General features: G+C 29.7%; 1 protein-coding gene across 2 annotated transcripts in view; it reads left to right on the top strand.

Annotated features, from left to right (window-relative positions):
* The window catches only part of CROT (Carnitine O-octanoyltransferase), a 73,593-nt gene that overhangs the window by 31,459 nt on the left and 18,177 nt on the right, over positions 1-23,957 (top strand). For both annotated transcript variants that reach the window (XM_085820081.1, XM_035376996.2), the window contains exons 4-11: positions 3,697-3,875; positions 6,659-6,783; positions 9,477-9,685; positions 13,433-13,546; positions 14,572-14,673; positions 14,886-14,969; positions 16,152-16,262; positions 20,238-20,368. In XM_085820081.1, coding sequence (XP_085676207.1) covers positions 3,697-3,875; positions 6,659-6,783; positions 9,477-9,685; positions 13,433-13,546; positions 14,572-14,673; positions 14,886-14,969; positions 16,152-16,262; positions 20,238-20,368 — 1,055 coding nt within the window. The remainder of the gene's footprint in view (positions 1-3,696; positions 3,876-6,658; positions 6,784-9,476; positions 9,686-13,432; positions 13,547-14,571; positions 14,674-14,885; positions 14,970-16,151; positions 16,263-20,237; positions 20,369-23,957) is intronic.

Here is a 23,957-nt window from a genome sequence, read left to right as displayed (position 1 = left end):
AAAAAAATTTAGCCGAAAAAATGTCATAATTTTAAGCAGAAAGAGAAGATGGGGAAATACAAGTTTGAGAAATTAAAAGTAAATACAGTGAAAAACATAATAGAAAAAAAATACGAATATTACTGAAATAAATTTTAAATTAAACCATGCTTGAGGCTAATTAGATTTTAAAAATAGTTTCCAAATGTATTATGTATAAACTTAACAACACACATACGTAATATCAGATAATAAAGGAGTGATTGATACCCATACATTAAAAGTATATACAGCACAATATACATATCACATTTTGTTTTTTAAAAAAAATCTGTCTCATTGGCTGCCTTCATGTATTGTATTTGGCCCACATGCAAATTTAGTTTGAGACCACTGTGTGAAATGTTTGCATGCCTGTGAAGTTTATTTGAACTGAATGTAATTAATGCAATTTCAGGTGTAAATAAGTACATGGGAAGTGTATAAAATGCATTTTTGTGTATATATGAGGCATATAGACTTGACTTGTACTTAAGTGGCTATTTCCATTAATAATAGTAACTGACAAATGTTATATACTTGATAATAATAATAGATAGCTTTATTGGATTTTTAAGAACATATTTCACAGATGTAATGTAAATAATTTTTGGATCTGATTTTTTTCATTTTTTGCCCATGTTAGTTTGAAGATGAATACTTTATCAAACTTTGTTCTTTTCTAACAACAACTATTCATCAGTATTTGGTGTTGAAAAGATTTTTTTTTTTTTAATGCAGCTATTTGGACAGCATTAGTTTGAATTTTTCTTTATACACTGGTCATTAAAATTAATGGTTAGTGACAGAAATAAAACATAATTGATACTTAATGAAAAATTAATATAAATTTGTACAAAAGTTAGCATAAATTACAATGTTTAGCTGTTGATGATTTGAAAAATATTGAAATCAAAACCACGTTTATGGAAAATGAAAAAACTAAGTCACCTCTATGGAAAATATTTTCATTTAATGTGGTGTATGGTTACTTTGGACAGATATGCATTTCTCACATTTTGATTTCATAGACTTTACCAAAGTGTTGGTCAAGTCTTATGGAATGGTATGCCACTTTTCTAAGCATCCACTTTTCAGCTCTTGAAGGGTCTGAGGAGGAATTTTGTGCTGTAAAGCATCCCACACTTCTAAGTAGGGTTCAAGTCGGATGAGTAAGGTGGACAGTCCATTCGAGTGATATCTTCTGTGTGCAAGTATTCTGACACCACCTCTGCTCAATGAGGCTGAGCATTGTTATCTAATAGCAAAGCCTCTGGGCTAACAGCACACCTAAACAGTCTAACTTGGGGTTCCAATACCTCATCCATATATCCCTGAGTGGTTACAGAACCTCCTTGAAAGATATGTAGCTCGGTGCAACCATTTGCCACGATTCCTCCCCAAACCATTAAACCGCAGTCACGGAAAGGGGATAATTCACTAGGAAGGGAAGACAAGTTGCATGTTGTTTCCTTTCTCCAGACCAAAACACTTCTAGAATCAATTTGCAGACAATATCTGGACTTTTCAGTAAACAATATTTGGGCTGAGTCACCTTGCTGCATTGAACATGCTGGCAGCACGAGTTTAAATGGGCCCATTTGGGTGCTGGAGTGAGTAGGACAAGGGAAAGTAAGTTATATGTTGCTTCCTCTCTCCAGACCAAAACACATTTAGAATCACTGTTCAGATTATATCTGGACTTCTCAGTAAACAATACTCGGGCTCAGTCGCCTTGCTGCACTGAACATGCTGACAGCACCAGTTTAAAAGGGCCTGTCTGAAAGCTGGAGTGAGTGGGACACAAACTGTTTGTTTTCTTTCATACAGTACAACCTTGTTAAGCCTTTGTGCAGTAGTAGAATGGCTAATTCAAATTCCCGTGGCAGCCTATAGTCGCATTGTGATTTCTTCGAGCCGACATTTACAGAAAACAGTCGGTTGATCTTTACAATATGGTAACTGGTAGTTTGGCGACATTTTGGAGGCGATAAAGGTTACTACCTGGGACTTTGGTAATAATGTGAGCAGTACTCAGTTCCGATTACGCATTATTTTGTGTGAGGGAAATGAGAGATCATGGGATATGTCATGTGATATTAATGGACGAATTACGGTTCTTGAATCAGAAAAGGGGGGAAATCGGGAAAAAATCTGGAAATTTTGTATTTGGTTTATTCTGTGTTGTGTTCGTGAATTTTTGGATCCCATGGCCGTAACTAAAGAAAAGTTTATCGGACACGTAATCAAGATTCTGAAGAAGATTAGGTAAGTTAGTATTTTTAATTATTTGAGGATATTATTTTTATGCATTGTTCTAAATGTAAGGTGGAAGTAAAGGAATTTGGTATTATTGGGAAAATTGTTATTAGCAATTATTTAGTTTAAAGTAATTAGGATTGTAAGGTAATTTTTATTAATTTAATGTATGTTCTCATTTATATTTTAAGTAGTGTTTTTGAATTTAATTATATTTTAATTAAATGATAGTTATTTTGTGAATTTTATGTTTGTAGGAATTTGGTATACGTTATCAGGTAATTTCATATATGTTCTTTTTACCGGGTTTAAAGATTGAGAAAATTGTCATGTATTTTCGTGAAATTTTTCTAATTTATGAGAAAAAAGCAGTGTACATGGATGTAGTGAAGAGTGTGCACAATGCCATTTTTGTGTAATTCTGGGATTTTTTTTAAGTAAAAATAAGTCGGCGTGTACATGGTTTATGTGTATGTGTTATTTTGAAAAACGTGTAAGGAGTATGGTATTGTGCACTTTTTCCCAATTTTTCAGTGAATATTTGTCATGATTAAGCAGTTTTGTTAGATAAAATTTCTAGCATAAGTGTAATTCGGCTAGTAGATTGTTGGAAGAAGTGTTCAGTAGATAAAAAGAAAAGAAACATGTCTTTACTTCGTGAAGACAAAATGGCGGCGGGGAAAAAAAATAGAGGGTTGCTGTAGGAGAGTTGGTCGTCAAATTTTCGCCAAAAAAACACCAAGTTACCATAATGTAAAGATCAACCAAACAGTCTTCTGATGCAGTTGTTGCTCTTGGTCACACTTGACCGTGCTATCTTAACAATTAATCCAGTGCTTAAAAAGTGCCTTCAAACACTTGATATAACACTTTGAGGGATATTAAAAATTTAGGTGGCCTCCATTCTTGTTTGGCCTTCCTTGATTCTACCAATTATTCGCCTATTTTGACCTTCGCTTAAATAATGCCTTTGAGCAATAGCTACTGAATACTGATCACTTTCAGAAACCACATTCACTTTAAACAGCATCCCAGACTACTGGAATTCCAGCATGCGTGCATTGCGCACTACATTTTCAGTTGCTGAATTTACATATTTCCGCTGCTAATGTGTGCATGGAAGTGCAACTTTGTGTTCATTTGTGTATAATTAATGTAAATAGTTACAGTGTTGCACATTGGGTGCAGCCTTAACTTTATGAGCATATTTTTTCCTATTAATTATCCTTTAATTTTGATGACCAGTACTTTTTTTTTTTTTTTTTTCAAAATATAATGCTAATGATTTTAGGAACATTAACATTCATCTGTGTGAACGTTGTGAAGGAAGATTTTCAATCAACATAACTACATTTCCATAAAAACTAAATATATAAATAACATAAGAACTAACTTTGTTTCATATATTTAATTTTTTAGCTTGAAAAATGGTGGGAAGATGTAGCATATCTGTCACAGCGAACCCCTTTGTTACCTTTGTGCAGTATGGCTGGCTTTACTAACATGGATGGCTTGTGGAAACCAGTACCTGGAACTCAAATCGAAAGAGCTGCTCTTTATATGTACTTTCAACTACATTTTTGGAAATTTCTTCGACAGTATGTATTATATAACCTCCATTTTTCAACTTTTGAATATGCACTGTTGATTTCTAGCAAATGTAGATATAAGCGGGTACACAAATTATATTCAAATTGATGTGCATTGAAGTAGACATGATGTAGAAAAATGAACAGAATATGAAGGTTGTCCATAAAATTATTAATGATTGATCCTTAAAAGTAATTTTGCTGTTTATAAATCTGTTTCTAATGTAAGTATTTATATGTTAAAGATATGACAATAATATAATTACTAGAATAATTTACAGATTACTAAGAATAATTTACAGATTATTTCAGTTCTTAAATTTCTGGAACTTCTACAATTTTAATAACAGATAATTATATTTATTTTCTGCTTGATATAGATTTCAGCTTGATTTGATAGAGATAATTTAACTTTTGTATATTTGGATTTATGATTGGTATAATTGGCACACATTTTAATCTAAACCACACAGTACATTTTCTTTTTGAATATTAGGAGTGTATCTTCAAATAATTTACAGAAATCATTTCAAGACAGTAGTTTTTATTTTTGTAAATGCTTTTGCATGCAAAACAGTAGTACGATCCAATGTAAAATACAAATAAAAGGAATTCAAATAGTTGTTTTAAATGTATTTCTCAATTAAATTTGTTAAACCTTAATTCTAAAGCTTAAAATGTTTATGTAACTTAATAACAATATTGTGATAGTCTTAAGAAAAAAGAGTCAGTTCACTAAAACCAATTTTCAGTATTCTTATTAATAATTTTAACAAATCTTGAGAATGCTTGTCAATCTTGCTTTTTTTGCATAATTTTGTTGCCTTTATGACTGAAAATGTGCAGCTACACCTGTATGAACATCTAAATAAGGATACAATTCTGTTTCTAAAATCGCTCAATTTAAAATATTTTTGCTGTAGCTTCATTTTCTAAAATTCAATCTTTGCCTAGTGAGTTTTAAGAATGTACAGTAAAACATATATTATCATGAAAAAAAGAAAGCAGGGAAATATATGTACACTAGAAAGCTTGCAGTCTGTGTAATATTGGTAATCTTGATAAAATCTGAGGAAAAGAAACTTGCAAGTTCTGTGTCATCTTGGATTGTCACTTGGCAATCTTTATTCAAGTATTTAGGTCACAACTGGAAACTAATTAAGAAATGCTGTTAATTATAGCTATTATTTTTTAATTTTTAAAAAGTAAAAAAAAAGTCTGATTTCAAGAGCTGATGTAGTGAAATAATTAAAGTTTGAATAAACAATTTAAAATTTTGTGGGTAAAGTGAATGAAAGTTTGTAATGGTTAATTCTGCATTTTATGTTTATGTTAATTGAGTATGTTGTTTTAGTTGCATTTAAATCCAAATTAATTATAACAAAAAGGAAACTAGTCTGCTTATATTCAAATGAAATAGGATGGATAAATTAAGATTCCTTTAAAATATGCTATAATGTGAGAAATTTTCTTTCAAAATATGCTGAACTTGAATAGAATATTCAATTTGTAATATCAGGTTGAATATGAATACAAAGCTCAAAAGAAAAATAACATGGATGTGGTTTTCAATACATTTCTAAATCTGTACTTAAGAGTTGGATTATAATACATATGTGGATTTTAAATAATTTTAATGATAAACATCTTATGAGGACGTCTCAGTAAGATTAAGACGAGAGAGGGCGGTGGAGTGGGCACTGCAAGGGTGAGTAAGAAATCACTTACTCATTAGAGGGGAAGGTTCCGAGAAGGCCTGGGATATTTTTGCTATAAATAGGCACGATGTTAGCAAATTTAACGTTTTGCTCAGTTTTGTGAACATTTTTATTTTCTTTGCTTTACGCTTGTAAAAAAAAAAAAAAAAAAAAAAAAAAAAAAACTTTGTGCGGCAGGTGCGGATAATCTGGAGTCTACTGTACTCAGTGAACCTTTTTAATAGTTAATTCTTCATAGCAGTTTGTTGTTTTGCAATGAAGATATGGTTTAAAGTTTAAAATTAAACTATTTTGGATATATTAAAATAAATTTATGATATGAAAATTCTTATAATTTATGTTCCAGTATTTTTAATTGTAAATAAAAATTTTCTGCTCTTCTTATTAAAGATATATTTTTTATTCAATCTATTATAAGCAATATTTAGCACCTTCTTCATTTTAGACTAGTATGCCAAGTGTGTCTGGCTTTAAAAAATAGGAAAGAAAAAAAGCTAAACTTAAATACTGTTGATGAAAGCTATATCTAGCCTAAACAGATAAAAGAAAGTATTGAAGTGGCATTTAAAATCATTAGTATTATATCCATGTATGTTTATTCAAGTTTCTACACTTGGCTATATTGTACTCTGAAAATCACAAAAGAAAGTTTTTTGTCATCTTCATCCTGTAATTTGTTTATAAATGTTCATGAATATTTGTGTTTTTTCTCTTAAATTTGAGTTGCTACTTCTGTCACTGTTGAAGGCAATTTGTTGTTTTTTGTTTATAACTTTAACTCAGTTCAATAGTTAGAAGTTTTTGTTTTCTCGTCAAATGAACTTGCATTATTTTTAAGAGTTATTTAGTTCTCTACAAGTTCTGATTGAAACCCTGAAAGTTTAATTGAATCATTTGGCCTTTTAATAAAGGGAATCTGTAATCTTAAAATTAACTGTTGAACACATGCATGTATAAATGACCTATTAGAAATACACCAATATATGCAGTTATTTTTTCACTGAATACTGAGCAGTTTAACTTATGCCTATTATCATATGAAAGATATTTTAAAAATAGTTTCTCTTTCTTTAGAGAAAAATTGAAGCCTCACATTTCACATGATATTCCATGGTCAATGCATCAATTCCGTCGATATTTTAATACAGTTCGAATACCAGGAGAAGCCCAAGATAAACTTGAATGTTATTTCCACACTGGTAATTATACATTTTTTTTGGACTTCATATAAATTAACATGACAAATTAGAAAACATCTATTATTGGCTAATAAAAATATACTGTATGAAATAAATTGTGTATTGTGATAATATGCAATGTATAATTCATAAATGTTTATAAAATTTAAATTGAGATTTATTGAATTTGAATCATCATTGTTTTACTGACATATAAGACACATATTTATACAATTTAAATAATTCTTATTACGACTTTCTGGTAATGTAATTAATAGTTAGCTGTAATCATATATTAAATATTTGTTAATAATTTGCAGAGTCGGACTGGACCAAAAAATAGTCTTGGAGAGACAATGTACATTATAAAAGCTGCAGTCATTAAAAAAAATTGCTATATGAAAATTTATAAATAAACTTATTAGTTTTTCTTTGAGATGCTACACTATAGTCTAACATTAACATCTAATGTATAGTCTAACATTAACATCTAATGTATAGTCTAACATTAACATCTAATGTATAGTCTAACATTAATATCTAATGTATAGTCTAACATTAGACTATAGTCTATAGTTTATAGTCTAACATCTCAAAGGAGAAGTTACTAAAATGTTTTTTAACTTAAAAGATACGTAAAAAATATATGTATTAAAAAAAGGCATACAAATATTTCACTTCTTTTCTGTGCTAACTCTTGGAATTAAATCTTTATCGATGAGTCAAATTAGAAGTCAACTCCAATGAAATATCCATTTTAAAATGTCCGTTTGTTTTTGCATTTCTTTTCTGAATGTAAAATGGTATTAACAGAAAAATATCAAAGTATTTAAAAAATGTGTTGCTGTTTGAATAAAATTGATAACAAGTATGCATATACTTTTAAAATTATGAGTATTGTACTATGAGATGTACACATGCATACAATGCATGTGTACAACAAAGAATATAAATGTACAACCTTATGCATTATCAGATGACAATACCATCACTTTGTCACAGGCAAGGTTTATTGCAAAACTGAAACAATAAACAGATCAAAGAGATTTCATTCAAAGTGTCTTTAAATACTGTATGGACAAAATATGAAATCAAGATATTCTTCTGTTATCAGGGGACTGGATCTTGAAATGGATGGATGGATGTGTTCATGTATGCATGTATATATGTAAGCACAAATGTATGTGTGTATATGTATTCACATATATGCACATATATACACACTCGCATATATTCATACATTTCTGAATTCGGTCCTCTGATAACAGAACAGTACTGAAATTAATATGTTAAATAAAAGCATCTTGTGTTAAAGCAAGTTTTACACATTTCATACTCAATTGTTTCATTTCCTGTTTCAATATTCTGTCCGCGCTCAGATGATGACTCTGAAGGGAAAGTGACCAGTTTAACTCTGATACTATATTTCTACTTTTAATTTATTTTTATTGCTATTATTTATTAATTTGGTAGTTTTTTAATGATTAGGAAAAATGATTTTGCAATTCTACTAAAAAACTACATGCAGAAAATATTTGGGATTGCATAATTGTTTTCATAGGGTATTAAATCATAAAAATTCTCTACCTCTTTCATATAATGGAATTCAGTATTTTTTAACTATTTTGAAAAAGGAAGAACGATACTCATAGAATATACTTTTAAATATTTTTTATTAAACCATTATTGTAACTGATGGTAGAAATTTAGTAATGCTGTATTTTATCTGTGTTCTATGGTGAATGAAAACGTCTACATAAAGACAGTTTCTTAATGTTATTGATTTTCATTTGGCTTTTTATTGAGTTTGTTATTGTTATTATTATGCTTTATTTTTTCCACTTTTTACAGAAAAGTTGTTCATTTTGCTTTAAGTAGAAATCTCTCTCTCTCTCTTTTTTTTTTTTTCAAATTAAAAAGTTATGGCTTCCATCCAATGATTTTGGTCAAAATTGGGATGAGGCCCTGATATGTTTTGTATAAATTAAATTATTCATATATTCTCTGTAGACACTTGTGAAGAATGACACAAGTTTTATTGTTTTTATTCTTTCATTGTATTATTTTATGCACTTGTAATAAAACATCTTTTCTATGTGCAGATTCATGTGAAATGTTTTTTTCATATTTCTTTAGATGTGTGATAGTAACAATGGAAAAATGCTTTCTGATTATCGGCTCCTCTTGAAAACGCCACCAACCCATTCAAAAAATTTTTGAATTAGCAAGAAAAATTTCTTTATGGCTCATAAGCAACTGTTCTATTCATAAATAATTATAAAAATAATTTTATCAGAAAAGCAAAATTCTAATAGTGAATATTTTACATTTTTATGGCCAGTGGTTTCTGTTTAGTGAAATGACTGCTAAATCTAAAGCATGTAAATTTGCATGCACTCGAGCATGTGCATGGTACCTGCATGCATAGACTATTTATTGTCGTGAATGTGCTTGAAAATACAGCAGAAACGGACAGTTCTACCAAAAATTAAAACTAGGGCGTGCAGATAATCAGAAAGTTTCAAAATAATATGTACTTCTTTTTTTAAATAACATTTTATATTATGGCAGATGGATTTTTTTCAAATTGATTTATTAACAGAGGTTTTTATAGTATAGTTTCATTCTATTGCTGTTGGAAAATATGAATTTATTAGTTCATTTAATGAATATTTATTTAAGTTAATAATTAATGTATCTTTCTTTTGTAAAAGAAATGGAAGAACCAGCTAGTCCAACACATGTTGTAATCCTACATGGTGGTCATATTTTCTCATTTGATGCTGTTGATGAATATGGAGATATTTTGACACCACCAGAATTTCAGCTGCAGTTCAAAAGGATCAAGGACTGGTGTGAAGAAAATGGTCCTGGATCTTCTGTTGGTGCTTTAACTTTAGATGACAGAACTACCTGGGCAAAGGTAGGATGTACGTTTATTTGAAAATGTTTATGAAATAAAACCGTTTTTAGTGAAAAGGCCAATTATAAAAGTTTATTTAAAAATCTAATTTTACTATAAATTAAACATACTGACATTTTGCAGTTTAAAATTTGGCTTTCTAAGTGTTTATTAACTGTGGAATTTCTTTCCATTTGCTTACTAAAACTGGATGCATATGACATTTTTATTATATTGGATCTGTTTAGTTTTTATGTTGTAAAGATGCAAAAGTTTATCACCGTGGTTTTTAGTCCTTTTCCTAGACATTAGAACCTACCATTGTCCAAGTGGATTGGATTTCTGAAGTAGGTAGTTTGTCCCCAATATGATTATTTCAAATCTAAAGGATTGGATATGTGGAAGTTTCATGATTTAAATATTGGTTGGTTTCTCTTGTAAAGCTGTCAAAAAAAGCATATTGTCTTAGACAGATAAATGCCAGTTGCTTTGTTATACTATATAATCTGACTTACCCATAGCCTGAGCATTACTTATAATTGTTAACTTTTTCTTCACACTTCTTATTTTAAAAATGTGTTCCATTTGTGTCTAGTTTTTAACGATCTCACATCTTAACAACTAATCTTTAAACTTAACAAAAGTAATTTTCAATCATAACAATCTCAAAATATCGGGTTCTAATGAAAGTTTCCCACCACTGCAAATATTGTCTGTGCAAACAGATTGCGTTGTTGTGTTCAGTCATATTTTGTGAAACACCTTTTGGCACTTGAAAGAAAGAGACTTGCTTTAAAACGCTTTGTTGTGAAATTTGTAAAAAAAAATATTTATCATCAAGTACAAGATGTCTGAAATGGAACTATCACACTTCCAGATAGAATCATCATTTACTTCCACTTCTGTTGCAAAAAGTCACCTAGAGAATGTCACGAAATCATGTGTACAGCTTTAGGTACTAATGTTCTCTATCATATGACACTGTGATGGTTTGGAACCCAAAAAAATAAATCTACTAATTGATAAATGTCTAGCTGATATAGAACCATTAATAATTAAGTTTTGCAACTGCTTTTTGTTATTTAATTACTGTATTTGACAGCATATAAGACACACCCTTATTTAGAAGGTCACACACAAGGAAAAGAAGTTTCATTAGCCACAATAACTTAAAATGTGGTTTCTTTTAGTTCTCACATATCGTAAAAGCCAAATAAACAATCATTTAATGCAAGTACCAAACATATTTTTATTAAGGAAAATTAACATATGGCAAGCTATTTTGAACATGATATGTAAATTTCAATAATGAATAAATGAATGAACGGGAAGCAATCAAACATAATGCAAAATAAAGCATAAACAACAAAAAACACAGATTCAAGGAAAATGTTGCCTATCATGAAAGTAGACTTTAATCACTTTCAAAACCATAAAAATCCTTTTCACTATCATCATCATAGAAAATGAGAATATCGTCATCACTACTGTTTCCGTCATCGCTAGTATCACCTTCTTCGAATAATGCATAGTCTTCTGTTCCATCAAGAGCATTACTGATTCCACACTTCTTAAAGGACTTAACAATTACTTCAGCCTTTATGTCCTCCCAAGATCTTTTTACCCACTTGCACACTTGTGAAATAGAGGGCCGCTTCATTCTACCTGAGGATGTGAGGGCGTGATGTGGCTCTCCTATCCACTTGTTCCTCGTTCTCACACATTTTTCCTTAAATGGCTTATACACCAATACATCTAAAGGCTGCAATTGGCTAGCCAATCCACCAGGAATGACAGCTATCTGGGTTTTTAATTCTTTCGCTTTATTCTTTATGGTTTCAGTTCTATGAGTACTAAACTGATCCAAAACCAAAAGAGAGGGTTTTCTTAAGAGTCCACCAGGTCGCCTCGCCCATACATTCTGTAACCACAGTTTCATTCCAGCTTCGTCCATCCAGCCTTTTGGATGAACATGAACAATTACACCCATTGGAAGTTTTTCTTTTAAATATGAAAAACAGCGGTAGTTTTGTGCCATCAGCACAACATGTTAGAACCATATATCGGGTTTTTTCATGACCTGTGGTTTTTATGGTTATTGATTTAAACCCTTTAATACTCAGTCTTGTTGGATGGTACACCAAATGTGAGTGGAATTTCATCCATATTTCGTATTTGACCAAGCTCAAAGTTTTCTTGCATGCATCTATAACCAACCTATGAAATGCTAGTATTTTTTTCATAATCTGATGGCATTTTCTGTGCAATAGTTGTTTTTGTGCACACTGATAAGCCTTGCTTTTTTATGAACCTGTAGCACCAGCCCTCAGACTCTGAAAAGTTCTGATTCCCATGTTTTTCTGCAAATCCTTTGACCTCATTGATTACCATTTTCGTTGAAACACTTATCCCAGATTTCCTCTTATCTATCACCCACATTTTTATGGCATTTTCAAGTTCAGGCCAAGATGGAGCTGGGCATCGAAGGTTATGTTTATGTTTTTTAGCAGTCTTCAGTTGATCTTCCTGCATTCGCCAAGTGCATATCATTTTTTCGGTAGGTGGTGGACTGAAATGCTTTGCTGCTGCTCTGTTTCCATGGACTTTGGCGTAGTTTAACACTTCTAGTTTATACTGAATTGTATAGCTTAATCTCTTGTTTCCTGTAGTCATATTTTCCAGGGTATTTGTTTTAAATAGTAAACCGATACTGACACATTTATACAGAGTAGCACCGATACCGACATGTGTCAAAGAAAGACAAGTTGACTGAGTCAAAGAAAGTCTATGTAAAGAAGGAAAGGCTTCATAGATGTAATGTGACCATCGAACCTGTTCAAACTTCGACATCAGCTTCGAGCTTTGGTGCTTTTTGGCGACAGATATTTCACGCATGCGAGAAAATAATTATGGCAGATGTAGAAAAAGTTATGTGTGTCTAGATCTTTATCCGGGCTAAAAATAGCATTCAGTATTGAAAGTTAACCTGTGTCCTTCACGTATAAGATGCAGGTAACTTTTTTGAGACAAATTTAGGAAAAAAAGTGCATCTTATATGCCGTCAAATATGGTAATAGATGTATCGTTTGATGTTATGGATTAAATATACACTAATTTTTTTTTTAATGTCAGTTGATGATGTCATTTTCTGTTTGTCAGTTGATATGCAAATGTATTTTGCCTGGAATAATTTAATATTAGTCACTCTGAACTGTAAAGAAAATTATAAGATGTTTAGAGGGGACATATAGGAGCAGACATTGTAAATTTCAACTTAAATGCAAGATTATCTGAAAAGCATGCAATAGCTGCTTATCCTGGAAGGACTGGGAAGATGACTTTAATTCGTAAATTGTTTTAAAATATCTCGGTATTTTCCATGTCAAGTTGTGAAAATGTTTAGCTTATGAAAGCAGTAAATATCTTGGAATTTTTCCCTTACTGAGAAGTATATAAAAATTATATTTTATTTTAGCATATTTTCTTCATAAATCGTATTTTTTATAAACTTTGCAGTTTACTTTTAGAAATTATGCAACTGAAAAGATTTATCTAGAATCTATATACTTAAAGAAACAAATCTCATACTCACTTTTTGAACACCTTATAAGATGTCATCCGTAATTGCCATAGCAAACATGACTGATGTTTGCTACGGCAATTTTTCCTTTCAGAGAATAGAACTCACAAAATATTTATTGGGATAAAAACCTGTTAATAGTGTTTGGTATATTTTGAAAGGGGAAACATAATATTCTTATATTCTAGAATCGAGAATGGCTGTTACAGATACACCCAGAAAATGAATTGCACATGGAAACCATAAACACTGCACTTTCTGTCATTGTCTTGGATGATGCTGAACCAACAGACTTAACAAGGGTAAGTTGTATTTAGTACCTTAAATTTAGTTACATTTTATATGAAGTTAATAACTGCTTTAAGTCACAAGGAGCAGTGTGTAATGATCTTAAACAACAGTCCTGACATAGGTATTTTGTAGGAAATGTTCAGTTAATTGAACATACTCGGTAAAATTTCTATTGTTGGAAATATTTTTCAGATGAAGACTAAAATTTTTGTCTCTGTTACTGTAATAAGTTAAAATAAAAATCTAAGAAGATATTTAAATGAAGAGTGTGAAAATTCAAAATTTTAAATTCACATTATTTATTTATACTTTAGAAATGATATTTCATTCTAAATATTTAGTCTATTAGGTTATTTAAAGCAGGAAACAAAAATTCAACTATGCCTGTGCTGGCGTTCAAACTTTGGACCTTCCAATTGTTGGCTGGATATGTTTCTATTATATCACCAAGGCATACAGGAAGGAAGGTGAAAATGTTTTACATTTTCTCCCACTTAAAGGGTGATTGGCAGGGATAGGGATCCTGTCACCAAATTGAAGTGGTATTAAATTACTGTCTACTAAATTTTAATAGGTATCACTATATAATCTATGAGTATTTGTCAAAAATTGGAAATGTGAGAAATACTGTTGCCATTATTTGAGCATTGAACCTTCCAACTGCTTCCAGTTACACCATAAAGACATGCTGTAAGAAGGGAAAAATTCTTTATAAATAGACATAACTTTCTTGAGAACAGGCATAAAATATGTTTTAATTGATAAGTATGTGACTTTGACAAGCAATCGTTCTCTAATTATCAAATGGTATATTCATTTTCAATCCATTATCTGTGGTAATGCAATAAAGAAAAAAAATCAAATTAGATGCAGCACATTAAAATTTACAATTTTGACATGACTTAAATGTCTTCTAATATTTGAATTTAAAATTTTTTATTTAAGTAATTGCATAAATCAAGTACATGAAGTATTTAATTTCTTTGTGTATTTATATTAAAAATAATTTATATTAAACTGTTGATATATTTAATAGATTGTAAGAGAAACATTAGCTGGAGATGGATGCAATCGTTGGGCAGATAAATCTGTTACAAATTTGATCTTTAACAATGGTGTCTTTGGTTTGATTTCAGATGTAAGTATGCCAGTTTTCTTTGGTTAATGGAAAAAATAGCTATTCTGTAACTGTTATTTTAAACTTAACCTGTTGTAAATATAGTCAAATCATACCTTGATAAGAGTATATATTTCATGCATTTGTCATCTCATAAACATGGAGTCATGCAATAATGTCTTCTTCTTCTTTTTTTTTTTTTTTTTTTTTTTTTTTTTTTTTTTTTTTACTAGCATACACCTTTTGATGGTTTAGTTCCTGTAGTTGCAGGTCATTTTACTTACTTATCACTACGAGAATCTGGTGGTGTTTGGAAGGTATCATCATTTTAACCTTTTTTGAGGTTTCATGTACTAAATTTCTAGACTTTGCAAATGACTAGTTAATGTAAAATCTTAAATATTTATTCTCTGTAATAAATATACTATTTCTAAAAAATAAGTAATTAACAAATTGTGAATAATTTAAAATTTATTGGATTTGTGGAAAATTTACAAAATGAATTTTTATGGAAGGCTCACCAAGAGTCTAAAAAAGTATAGCAAGTAAATGAAAATATTTCACAAGTATATTAATTTCTGTCTTAGATGTTCATGGGCCCAATTAAACTAACTGTGGCATGCGATGTTGACAAAATGATGCACATATTAGAATTTTTTTTTTTACCAGCAGTTTATTTTTATGATTTTTAAACATCATGCAAAACAATTTATCAAAATTTCAGGCCTCTGCATTTTGTAAGATGTTCAAAATTAACTGTTAGCATTCTTAGTGTATCTTGTATTTTAGCTCAGAAAATTTAAATAATCCTATGCAACCAGATTCAGGTCTTCTAGAGACAGTCTATGTTCCTACAATAGATATTATTCTGTCTTGTATCAACTTTCTACTAGCTTTCCAATGCAGCTCATCGTTTATATGATTCCCTTTTATTTAAGATTTTGAATTTACCTAGATCCCATTTGTTGAAACATTTACAGATTGCAAGTTGAAGTGTAGATAACTTTCCTGTATTTTCTCATTATTGCTTTTGCACTTACGTAATAAAACTGACCTTTTTCTTAGGGGAAAAAATAGTAAAATATCATACAGGAATGCAATGGCTGTTAAGGATCAAAACATCAAGGCATATAACATTTTAAGAAACATTAAAACATTTTAAATTAAAAAATTCATGCTATTTGAAACTCCAGACTATCCATTTTAATTATAAAAGAACATAGCAATAGTATGTTTATTTTGTAATAATCAACATGAAATTTTGAATAGCATCATCAGTCTTTAAGCATTTCTTTGAAAAATATGTTTTAATTTTTCTATAGGAACAAATTTTTGCATATAATTTATGGGTTGAAATGCACAAAATTAGTAAACTGATAATCACTAGAATGCTTAAATTATGAAAGATTGTAATCAGTGAAATTTAAAATTGTTACCTTATTAATTTGCAATAACAGATGATTGTCTAATATATCTTCTAATGTTCCCATATCATTTAGGGACCACAGGCAGTTGAAAGAGATTTGCTACCACCGAGAAGACTTGCTTTTCATCTAGATGGCCATATAAGAAGTGCCATAGAAGAATCTAAAAGATTGTATCAACTTATGGTAATTTTTTTCAGTAATTAATTTTTAAGTATGTAATTAGCATCCTTAAATTGTAATTTACTTTTGAGCTTCTAATTTGCATATATATATAAGTATATATGAATATAATAATTATTCAGTGTATTAATTGAAGAAATGAAATGTAATATTTGAATTTTCATAAAATGTTAATTCAAGAATGGAGGAAAAGTGACATTTTAATGTATGCAGCATACTTGTTAATAACATACTTATTTTTATAATTGAAACATATGTCTATGCAAATAAATTTTGTTAAATTTTATAAGCAAATTTTCATTTGTAAAGGAATTTTTTTTTCTTAATTCCGTTTCTTTATATCTTCAGTTGCAAAATATTTGTTGTATTTACATTGTGAAATCGGAGAATAAAAGTTGGATTGCTTCTATTGCTCATGTGCTGTTTCATGTTGATCAAAATGTATATTATGAGTGTAACATACATGTAAACTACTAATTGATGTAATAAAGGATAACTTTTATCTTCTATTTATATTTATGTTTTGTAGTAGTTACATTATTACTCTATTATTGAAAATTACTCCTAACCTTATTTATAAATCTTATCTAAACCTTGCAAAATTTTTTTTAACTCGTATTAAAATGCTTTAAATAAAAATATTATCCTTTTCTTCTATTATTACATTTCATTATTATGTGCACTTTGAGGGGAGTATTTATGAGGTATTAAAGCTATCTTATATTGCTAGTGTTGGTACCTGTACTTCTTTTTATGAACTAAAGGAAGTATTGTAATCTTGAAAATTTTCAGGTATCATATTCCAACAGATAAATCCATTTTGACCACTCTCAAATTTTAAATGAATTTGCATGCTAATGTACCAGGGATGGCCAAACTTCAAGGCAATGGGAGCCGCAAGATAGGTTTTATGAATGTCCGAGAACTGCAAGCCCAAATTTATATAATTTCAAAAATAATGACACAGGTTTTGAATATAAAGAAATTTTTGAATTAAATTAATTAATATGTTATTAATATGATAACATATAAATATGAATAAATACATCTTATATCTACTGTTTTGTGTTTAGAAAAGTTAAGTCCCAAGAAAATAAAAATTTGTAACTTGTACTGGGCAACTGAGCATTTTTTCTTTAGGTAGACAAACCAAATTTAAGGATTGCAAAACTGCCTAGGATTAAGACAAAAAATATCAACAGATTAAAAGAAGTGTAATGCTGGCATCAGAGCTGGGGCAACCACTGCAGCTGCAGTACTAAGGGGTGAAAATTTTTAGATATGCCAGGCAGCAAAATGCCTCTAATCTAGCGCAATAGTTACTAGCGACTCTAACCTAGGGCAGCAAAATGCCTCTAACCTAGTGTGAGATAGAAAGAAAGAAGGTCATCAAACAGGAAATAAAAAAATACAAGAAAATATCACAAGCTAAAGAGATTTGACCAATATGAATGTGCTGATTTTGACAGAGTTTGGAGAAGAGAGACGTTTGTGTTCTGTTGATTCCTCATTGCTTGATGCAACATTACTGATATAAGGATTTTATGATTAAGGTGAAAGGTCTCTATCTGGAATAACAGTATTTGATAAAATGGGAACTGAACATTTTCACTAAAATTTAAATTGTTGTCAAACCAGTGATTCTTCCTACAACTCCAGATGTTTCATCATGCACAAACTTTGGTAAAATAAATTATCTCTAAAGTTAGGATTACCAAGGAATTATTACGAAAGATAATTTTGTGCTGAAAAAGTATTAAGCATACTATTATGAATGATTGCAAAACTTGTGAAGGAATTGCATAAAAATGCCTGACTTGTTTAGGAATAGGAAATTAATTTTGAAGGAATTCTGCAGAAAACTGAGACGAGTCTCCTAACCATGTAAGGAGCTGAAGGTTCACTCCACCAAAAATAAATTTCTTGTAAGATTCTTCCACAGGTTAAAAGAGCTCTATATGGATTGCAAGGTAAAACAAGTTTCTTCAGCAGTTACTCACACCATTCAAGGACTGAATAAAAGTAGTACCCTAGCAAATCTTTCAGCTGGATCGCAACTATTGTGAACAATGGGATCACATAGGAATGTAAGCAGATACTGCCTGAAGTAAAATTGAAAGAATAAATATTAGGGAGAATAATTAAATAAAAACATTAGCATTGCATTTTACATTAACTTTGTATTAGTGTATTTCGATGATCATTGCCTTTTCTAGAAATAACATAACCAGAATAGCAATTACCAGACATGGAATTATTTGTAATTTTATGTATTTGTTGCTCTGACGATAAGACAGCAGTGGACAGTTTGAAATCTATAAAATTTTTACATACATAATATCAGAAATTAAATTAGCTATTAAAAGAAATGGGGCACTGCATGATTTCTATTTCAAATTCCATTTGCATTAAAAAATTAAATTGTAGGTATTCAAAAAAAGTGCCACAGTTTGGCCATGTCTGCTATATACGCATGGACAGAATAAAGGCCTCTTTTTTCCAAAAAGAATTTTAGAATGGTTCGGAAGAGATTTTACATTACATCTGTACATATGCATCTCGAATAACTCAAAAACAAGTAGCTGCAGAACACTGAAGTTTTGTATATGGGACTGCAAAAACATGTAGTTGTGCACCTCTCTTTTTTGTTGCAATGGGTCCCACCAAACATATATAAGTATATATATATACATATTTAAACATATATAAATATATGTTTATATATATATATACATATTAATATAGGTTTATATATTTTTTAGTTTGTATGTTTATATAAATATAACCAGAGCCAGGAAACAAGAGTGAGTGTTTATACACACACAAAACATATGTATATACATACACACACACAGTCTGTTACCTGGCTCAGTGAGCTCATTTTTTTTCTTATATGCTGGTAAATAGTATTGCTGTTAAAGTGGTTGAATTATGTTGTTCTTATGTTTCAGTTAAGGTTTTTATGCTTTTAATTAATCTGTATGCAGTAGTTTTAGAATTATCAGCAATTAAAAAAAAAAAAAAGAAGAGAGAGAGAGAATTGTCATTTGGTGCACCAACTTCAGTGTCTTTTCCCCCAGTGGGATCCATGTTAACTTTCAGTTTTGTACACCAAAAATTTTGTCTTCATACCCACTGGCAGAATTGCTTGTTTTTGCATAGAAATTTAATAGTAAAAAAAATTTTTTTAAATTGCATTTGATGTTTTCTGTATTTTAAAGTATTTATGTACTTTTGCCTTGCCAGGAAGTGAGTATTCAATTAATTGAATGAGAAATACATCTGTAATCAAATTCAAGGAAATAAGTTTAAATGAAATGTGTATAACTTAATATAAAAAATCTGTATAATTTAATAGGGTCTTACAAGGAAGTCGTGGTGTTCACATCAAATATTTAATTATTGGCATAAGAGACTGAAATTATTTTAATTTAAACAATCATACAGATGTGTAAAATACTTATTCTTTATCTAAGTTACATTAAACTGAATATATATTTATGAATTGCTAAGAATACAGTGTATGACTAGCATGTTATGCAGCTCTTCTTATTATCATGTTGATTTTCCTGTAGCATAATTTTTTTTTGTATAACATGCATGAATGTACAATTCTTTCTCTGTTATCCATATTCTAAGTTTTTCATTGCCAGTGAACATCCGTGGTTTTGCAAGTATTGGATTTTTGTATTGCAATAGTTTATTTTTTGAGAAAATGTGAAATTTATCATATGGAAATTATTGTAATTTTTGATTTAATAACTTATTAATTTATATAAGTGCCTATGTTAGCTTGTTTGGTACTGTTCTTTTATTGGGAACAGGCACAGAAGTGTATGCGTGCATGGATTAATGTGTTCATGTATACATGTATATATGTATGTGTGTGTACACATACATACACTTCTGAATCCAGCTCTGATAACAGAAAAGTACTGCTAGTTCTTTAAATTAAAATGTTTTACTTTTAATTTATAGGTTGAAGATACTGATGTTGTATGTGAGTGCTTCACTCAATATGGCAAATCTTTTTTAAAAACATATAATTTCCATCCTGAAACTTGTGCTCAATTTGCTTTGCACTTGGCATATTATACAATGCATGGCAGGTAAGCTTGCATGTTTTAAATTATGATAAAGCTAAATATTTTTTGCTGTGTTATCTGTTCCTATTGTGAGATTCTGATATTAATAGAAACCAGATTTAATTTTCTTATCTTATAACTAAAATATTGGGGAAAACTGCGTATTGTGAAAATTTTTAGAATTTAACTATTAATAACTATTTATAGAATAGTTATTTACAATGCATATCATTATATGTTGAAAATATGAAGTGTAAAGGTTTCTCTTAATAGAAATTAATGCTAGTTATGTTGTGGGAATGTGATGTATGAGCAAATGAGTGTGCACGGTTATGTCTGAGATAGCTCTTAAATCTCTTCTGTAAGTCTTTTTTTTTTTTTACATACACTATTACAGTAATAATGACAGTATGCAAATGTTTTGTATGTTACATTTTATAAGAAATTCCCTTTAATTTTTAAATATGAAAGCAATGAAGTTATGCACAACATCTAGTGTTTAATTTTAGTGTTTAACTATTAGTTATTACTGTATTCAAATTACTTTAAAATACTGTAAAAGTAGATTATTGATTTACTGATTATGATAGTACTGGAAACCCATGAGTTACATACAACAGGACTAAATTTAGGAAGACTCTCTTAAGTTCCCAATTAAAGATAATTTATGATCAAATAAATAGACTGGTATCTCCAGTGTGTCTAGACAAATATGCATGGTGTTAAAGGTTTACTGGTGCAGTATCTTTATGTTGGCATGTCTTTTGTCTATTTCTACTATTTGAATTTTGTAAGTCATTATTTATATATGATCTTGCCTTCAAAGCAAATCGAATTCTAATTCTCCAGCACCTACTCCATGCTAATCACCATCATTGCCATTATTCATCTTCAGGTTAATATTAGCTTATCTCATTTTAAAAATGTCCCTTTCAGTAAGATGCCAAGGTTGGCATTAAATTATTTTTAATTACTTCTGTTTCCTATTTAAATGTTTAATATGATTTTTTATGCTATGTTTATTCGAATTAAAGCAATCAGCACAATAGTTTTTTCAATTTATTACTGTTACAATATATTATTATTTACACATATCAGCTATTTTATAGTATAAATTTTACTCTCATTCTTGTGGAATTCCTATTTAAATTCGACTATCTGTTTACATGAGCTTTCAAAAACTAATATTTCCTTTATAAGCTTATTTTAAAGCAAAATTTACGTTAATCAATGATAGTTATTAATCTTAAACAAGTTATTGTTTTAATAACTGATTTGTTGAGAAGGTGAGTCTAAATTGACAGCTTCACAACATTTTTTCAATAACTATATTAGAAAATTTTAAACTTAATATTTTATAGAATTTTTTAAATATGAATGAAATTTGTTATAATTTTTCAATATTATATTTACAATTTTCTCTAGAAAGATAAATGCATCAAATTGATACTTCCAGCAAGAAAACTTATTTTTCTCATTAATTCTTTTTAACTGTGACAAAAAAAGCTTATATTTCTCATTATTTCTTTTTAACTGTGGCAAAATTTTACCACACTAATTCAAGAAGCATATCTCTTTGGTTAGTTATTTCAGTAAAAAGAATAAAATGGAATGAAGATGTGAAAAATTTTTATTGATGGTGCTTACTTTGAAACCAAAACATTGTTAAATGAACAACACATTTAATTTAGTGGTGGCCAGTATTCTACATTGGTGCATATTTCTGAAGAAAATTGCTTGGTTATGTTGCGTTATAATGGAGATCCAACAATTTTCTTGAAAATAAAGGATGTAAACTAAGGTAACAATTTGTCTGCTACACTCTTGGGCCTTTTATTGTAAAAATGCAAAGTGTGTGTTATTACAAATAAAACTCTCAAACTAAGTAGTCTGTTAGTATTAAAGTTTTGGTAGAGTGGAGGGTAATTTGCAGCTTGTTATGAATATTGTTTCAAAGTTCATTGTAGTTTTTGAATGACATAAAAGTTAAATATTTATAGTATTAGCTATTTACCTGAGTTTGCATTACTTCTTATAAGTTATAATGAATATATTGAGTTATGCAGAATTATTTTTAATAAAATGTATGTCCAATGCCATGATAAGTTTTTCATAAATATGTTCAGTATAACTTATATTCTTCCATTTGGAAAAAAGTTATCTTCTAAGAATATTAAAACTACATATAATTCAGTTTCTGTGGTTAATTTTGCCTATATATTTCAAAAAATTTAACCATTTGTGCTGTTAGCTGCCTAACATAGTTATCATAAAATATATACAGTCAAAAGTTGTTAATTCGGACACCCATAATCCGGACCTCAAAGCTAAAAACTTTCTGCGCATGCGCCGCGTTGGCACATGCGCACAGGCGTTTTACGCGTGCGCGTAAGACCTTGACTACTGCGCATATGCGTGTGCGCAAGTGCAGAATACGTTTTCGCTTGCGCGTTTAATGTATAACGGACGGTGTAAGCTAAAATTATCTATTTCAGTTAATGTTAATGATTGCGTTATCCTTAATCTTCGAATTGGATCCCGCTTATTATTTTTTGCAGACTGTAAGAGCAATTTTATAAAAGTAAACTTGAACTTTCGATTATGTCAAATAGAATTTCCGATGCTGGAACTTAAAGGATCTACAAAACGAAAGTATGTTTTGATGTCCAACAAACAAAAAGTGGAATTGCTGCAAAAAATGGATAAAGGCATGAAGAATGTGACAGAGAGGTTAGTGAAAATGAAAAAGTTTCGATTGACAAGTTAGTCGGTATTCTCGGCACAGCAATTAACGGGACTTGAACAGCGGGACTTTGTAACTGAACAAGAAATTATATCTGTTTATAGAATTAAAGAGAAAGTATTATCACATAAAATGAAGCAACTTAAACAACTTACATTGAAAGAAATGTTTAATAAAGTAAACAAATAAATATTAAGCTTTTTTTTTTGTAAATTTTGATACCCTTTAGATCATAATTGTTCTTTATTTCATAAATTACGGTTTCATATTTTTAATTTTAGAATTTCTGCCTGCCATCTTACGAGATTTAAACTGATGATCTATAATCCAGAAAAATCGATAATCCGGAATCGGCGAAGTCCCGACGAGTCCGGATTAACGACTTTTGACTGTATAATGATTTTAATTAATCCATCTACTGTAATTTCATAAAAACATTTAATATTTCTAATTAATCATTTCACAATTTAAGTGCATTTTTATTTAAATGAATCAGGAAGGAAGTAGAAAAAATGTTTTTGAGAATAGCTTTTATTGCTTTTCGATCCCTTGGTTTGCTACTCAGAAACAGATTATATTTGAAAGCTAAATATTTTATGCTTTACTGAATGGCAACATGTACTTGTGTATGGAAGATAAAACTATTTATTAAATTCATACAAAACCTGAAATAAATCAAAAACAAAGATCTGGCTTCAAGGTGAACATTTTTGGATGGATGACTACATGTGTTCAAATCTTGGCAGCTCTATGAGTTGCCATTTTTCTTCTAAGCAAGGAATATACTGATTTGTCATTATTAGAGATTTATAGAATGATTACAGTTAAAAGTTTTGTTCTTTCAAGTAAAAATTCAGGCATTGATGAAAT

Source organism: Stegodyphus dumicola, chromosome 7, assembly GCF_044657685.1.
Source record: "Stegodyphus dumicola isolate Sdum_Otavi_A_Nest chromosome 7, ASM4465768v1".
NCBI classification, from domain to species: domain Eukaryota; kingdom Metazoa; phylum Arthropoda; class Arachnida; order Araneae; family Eresidae; genus Stegodyphus; species Stegodyphus dumicola.
Note: the sequence above shows the minus strand (reverse complement) of the source record. Positions and strands in the feature narration are given on the sequence as shown.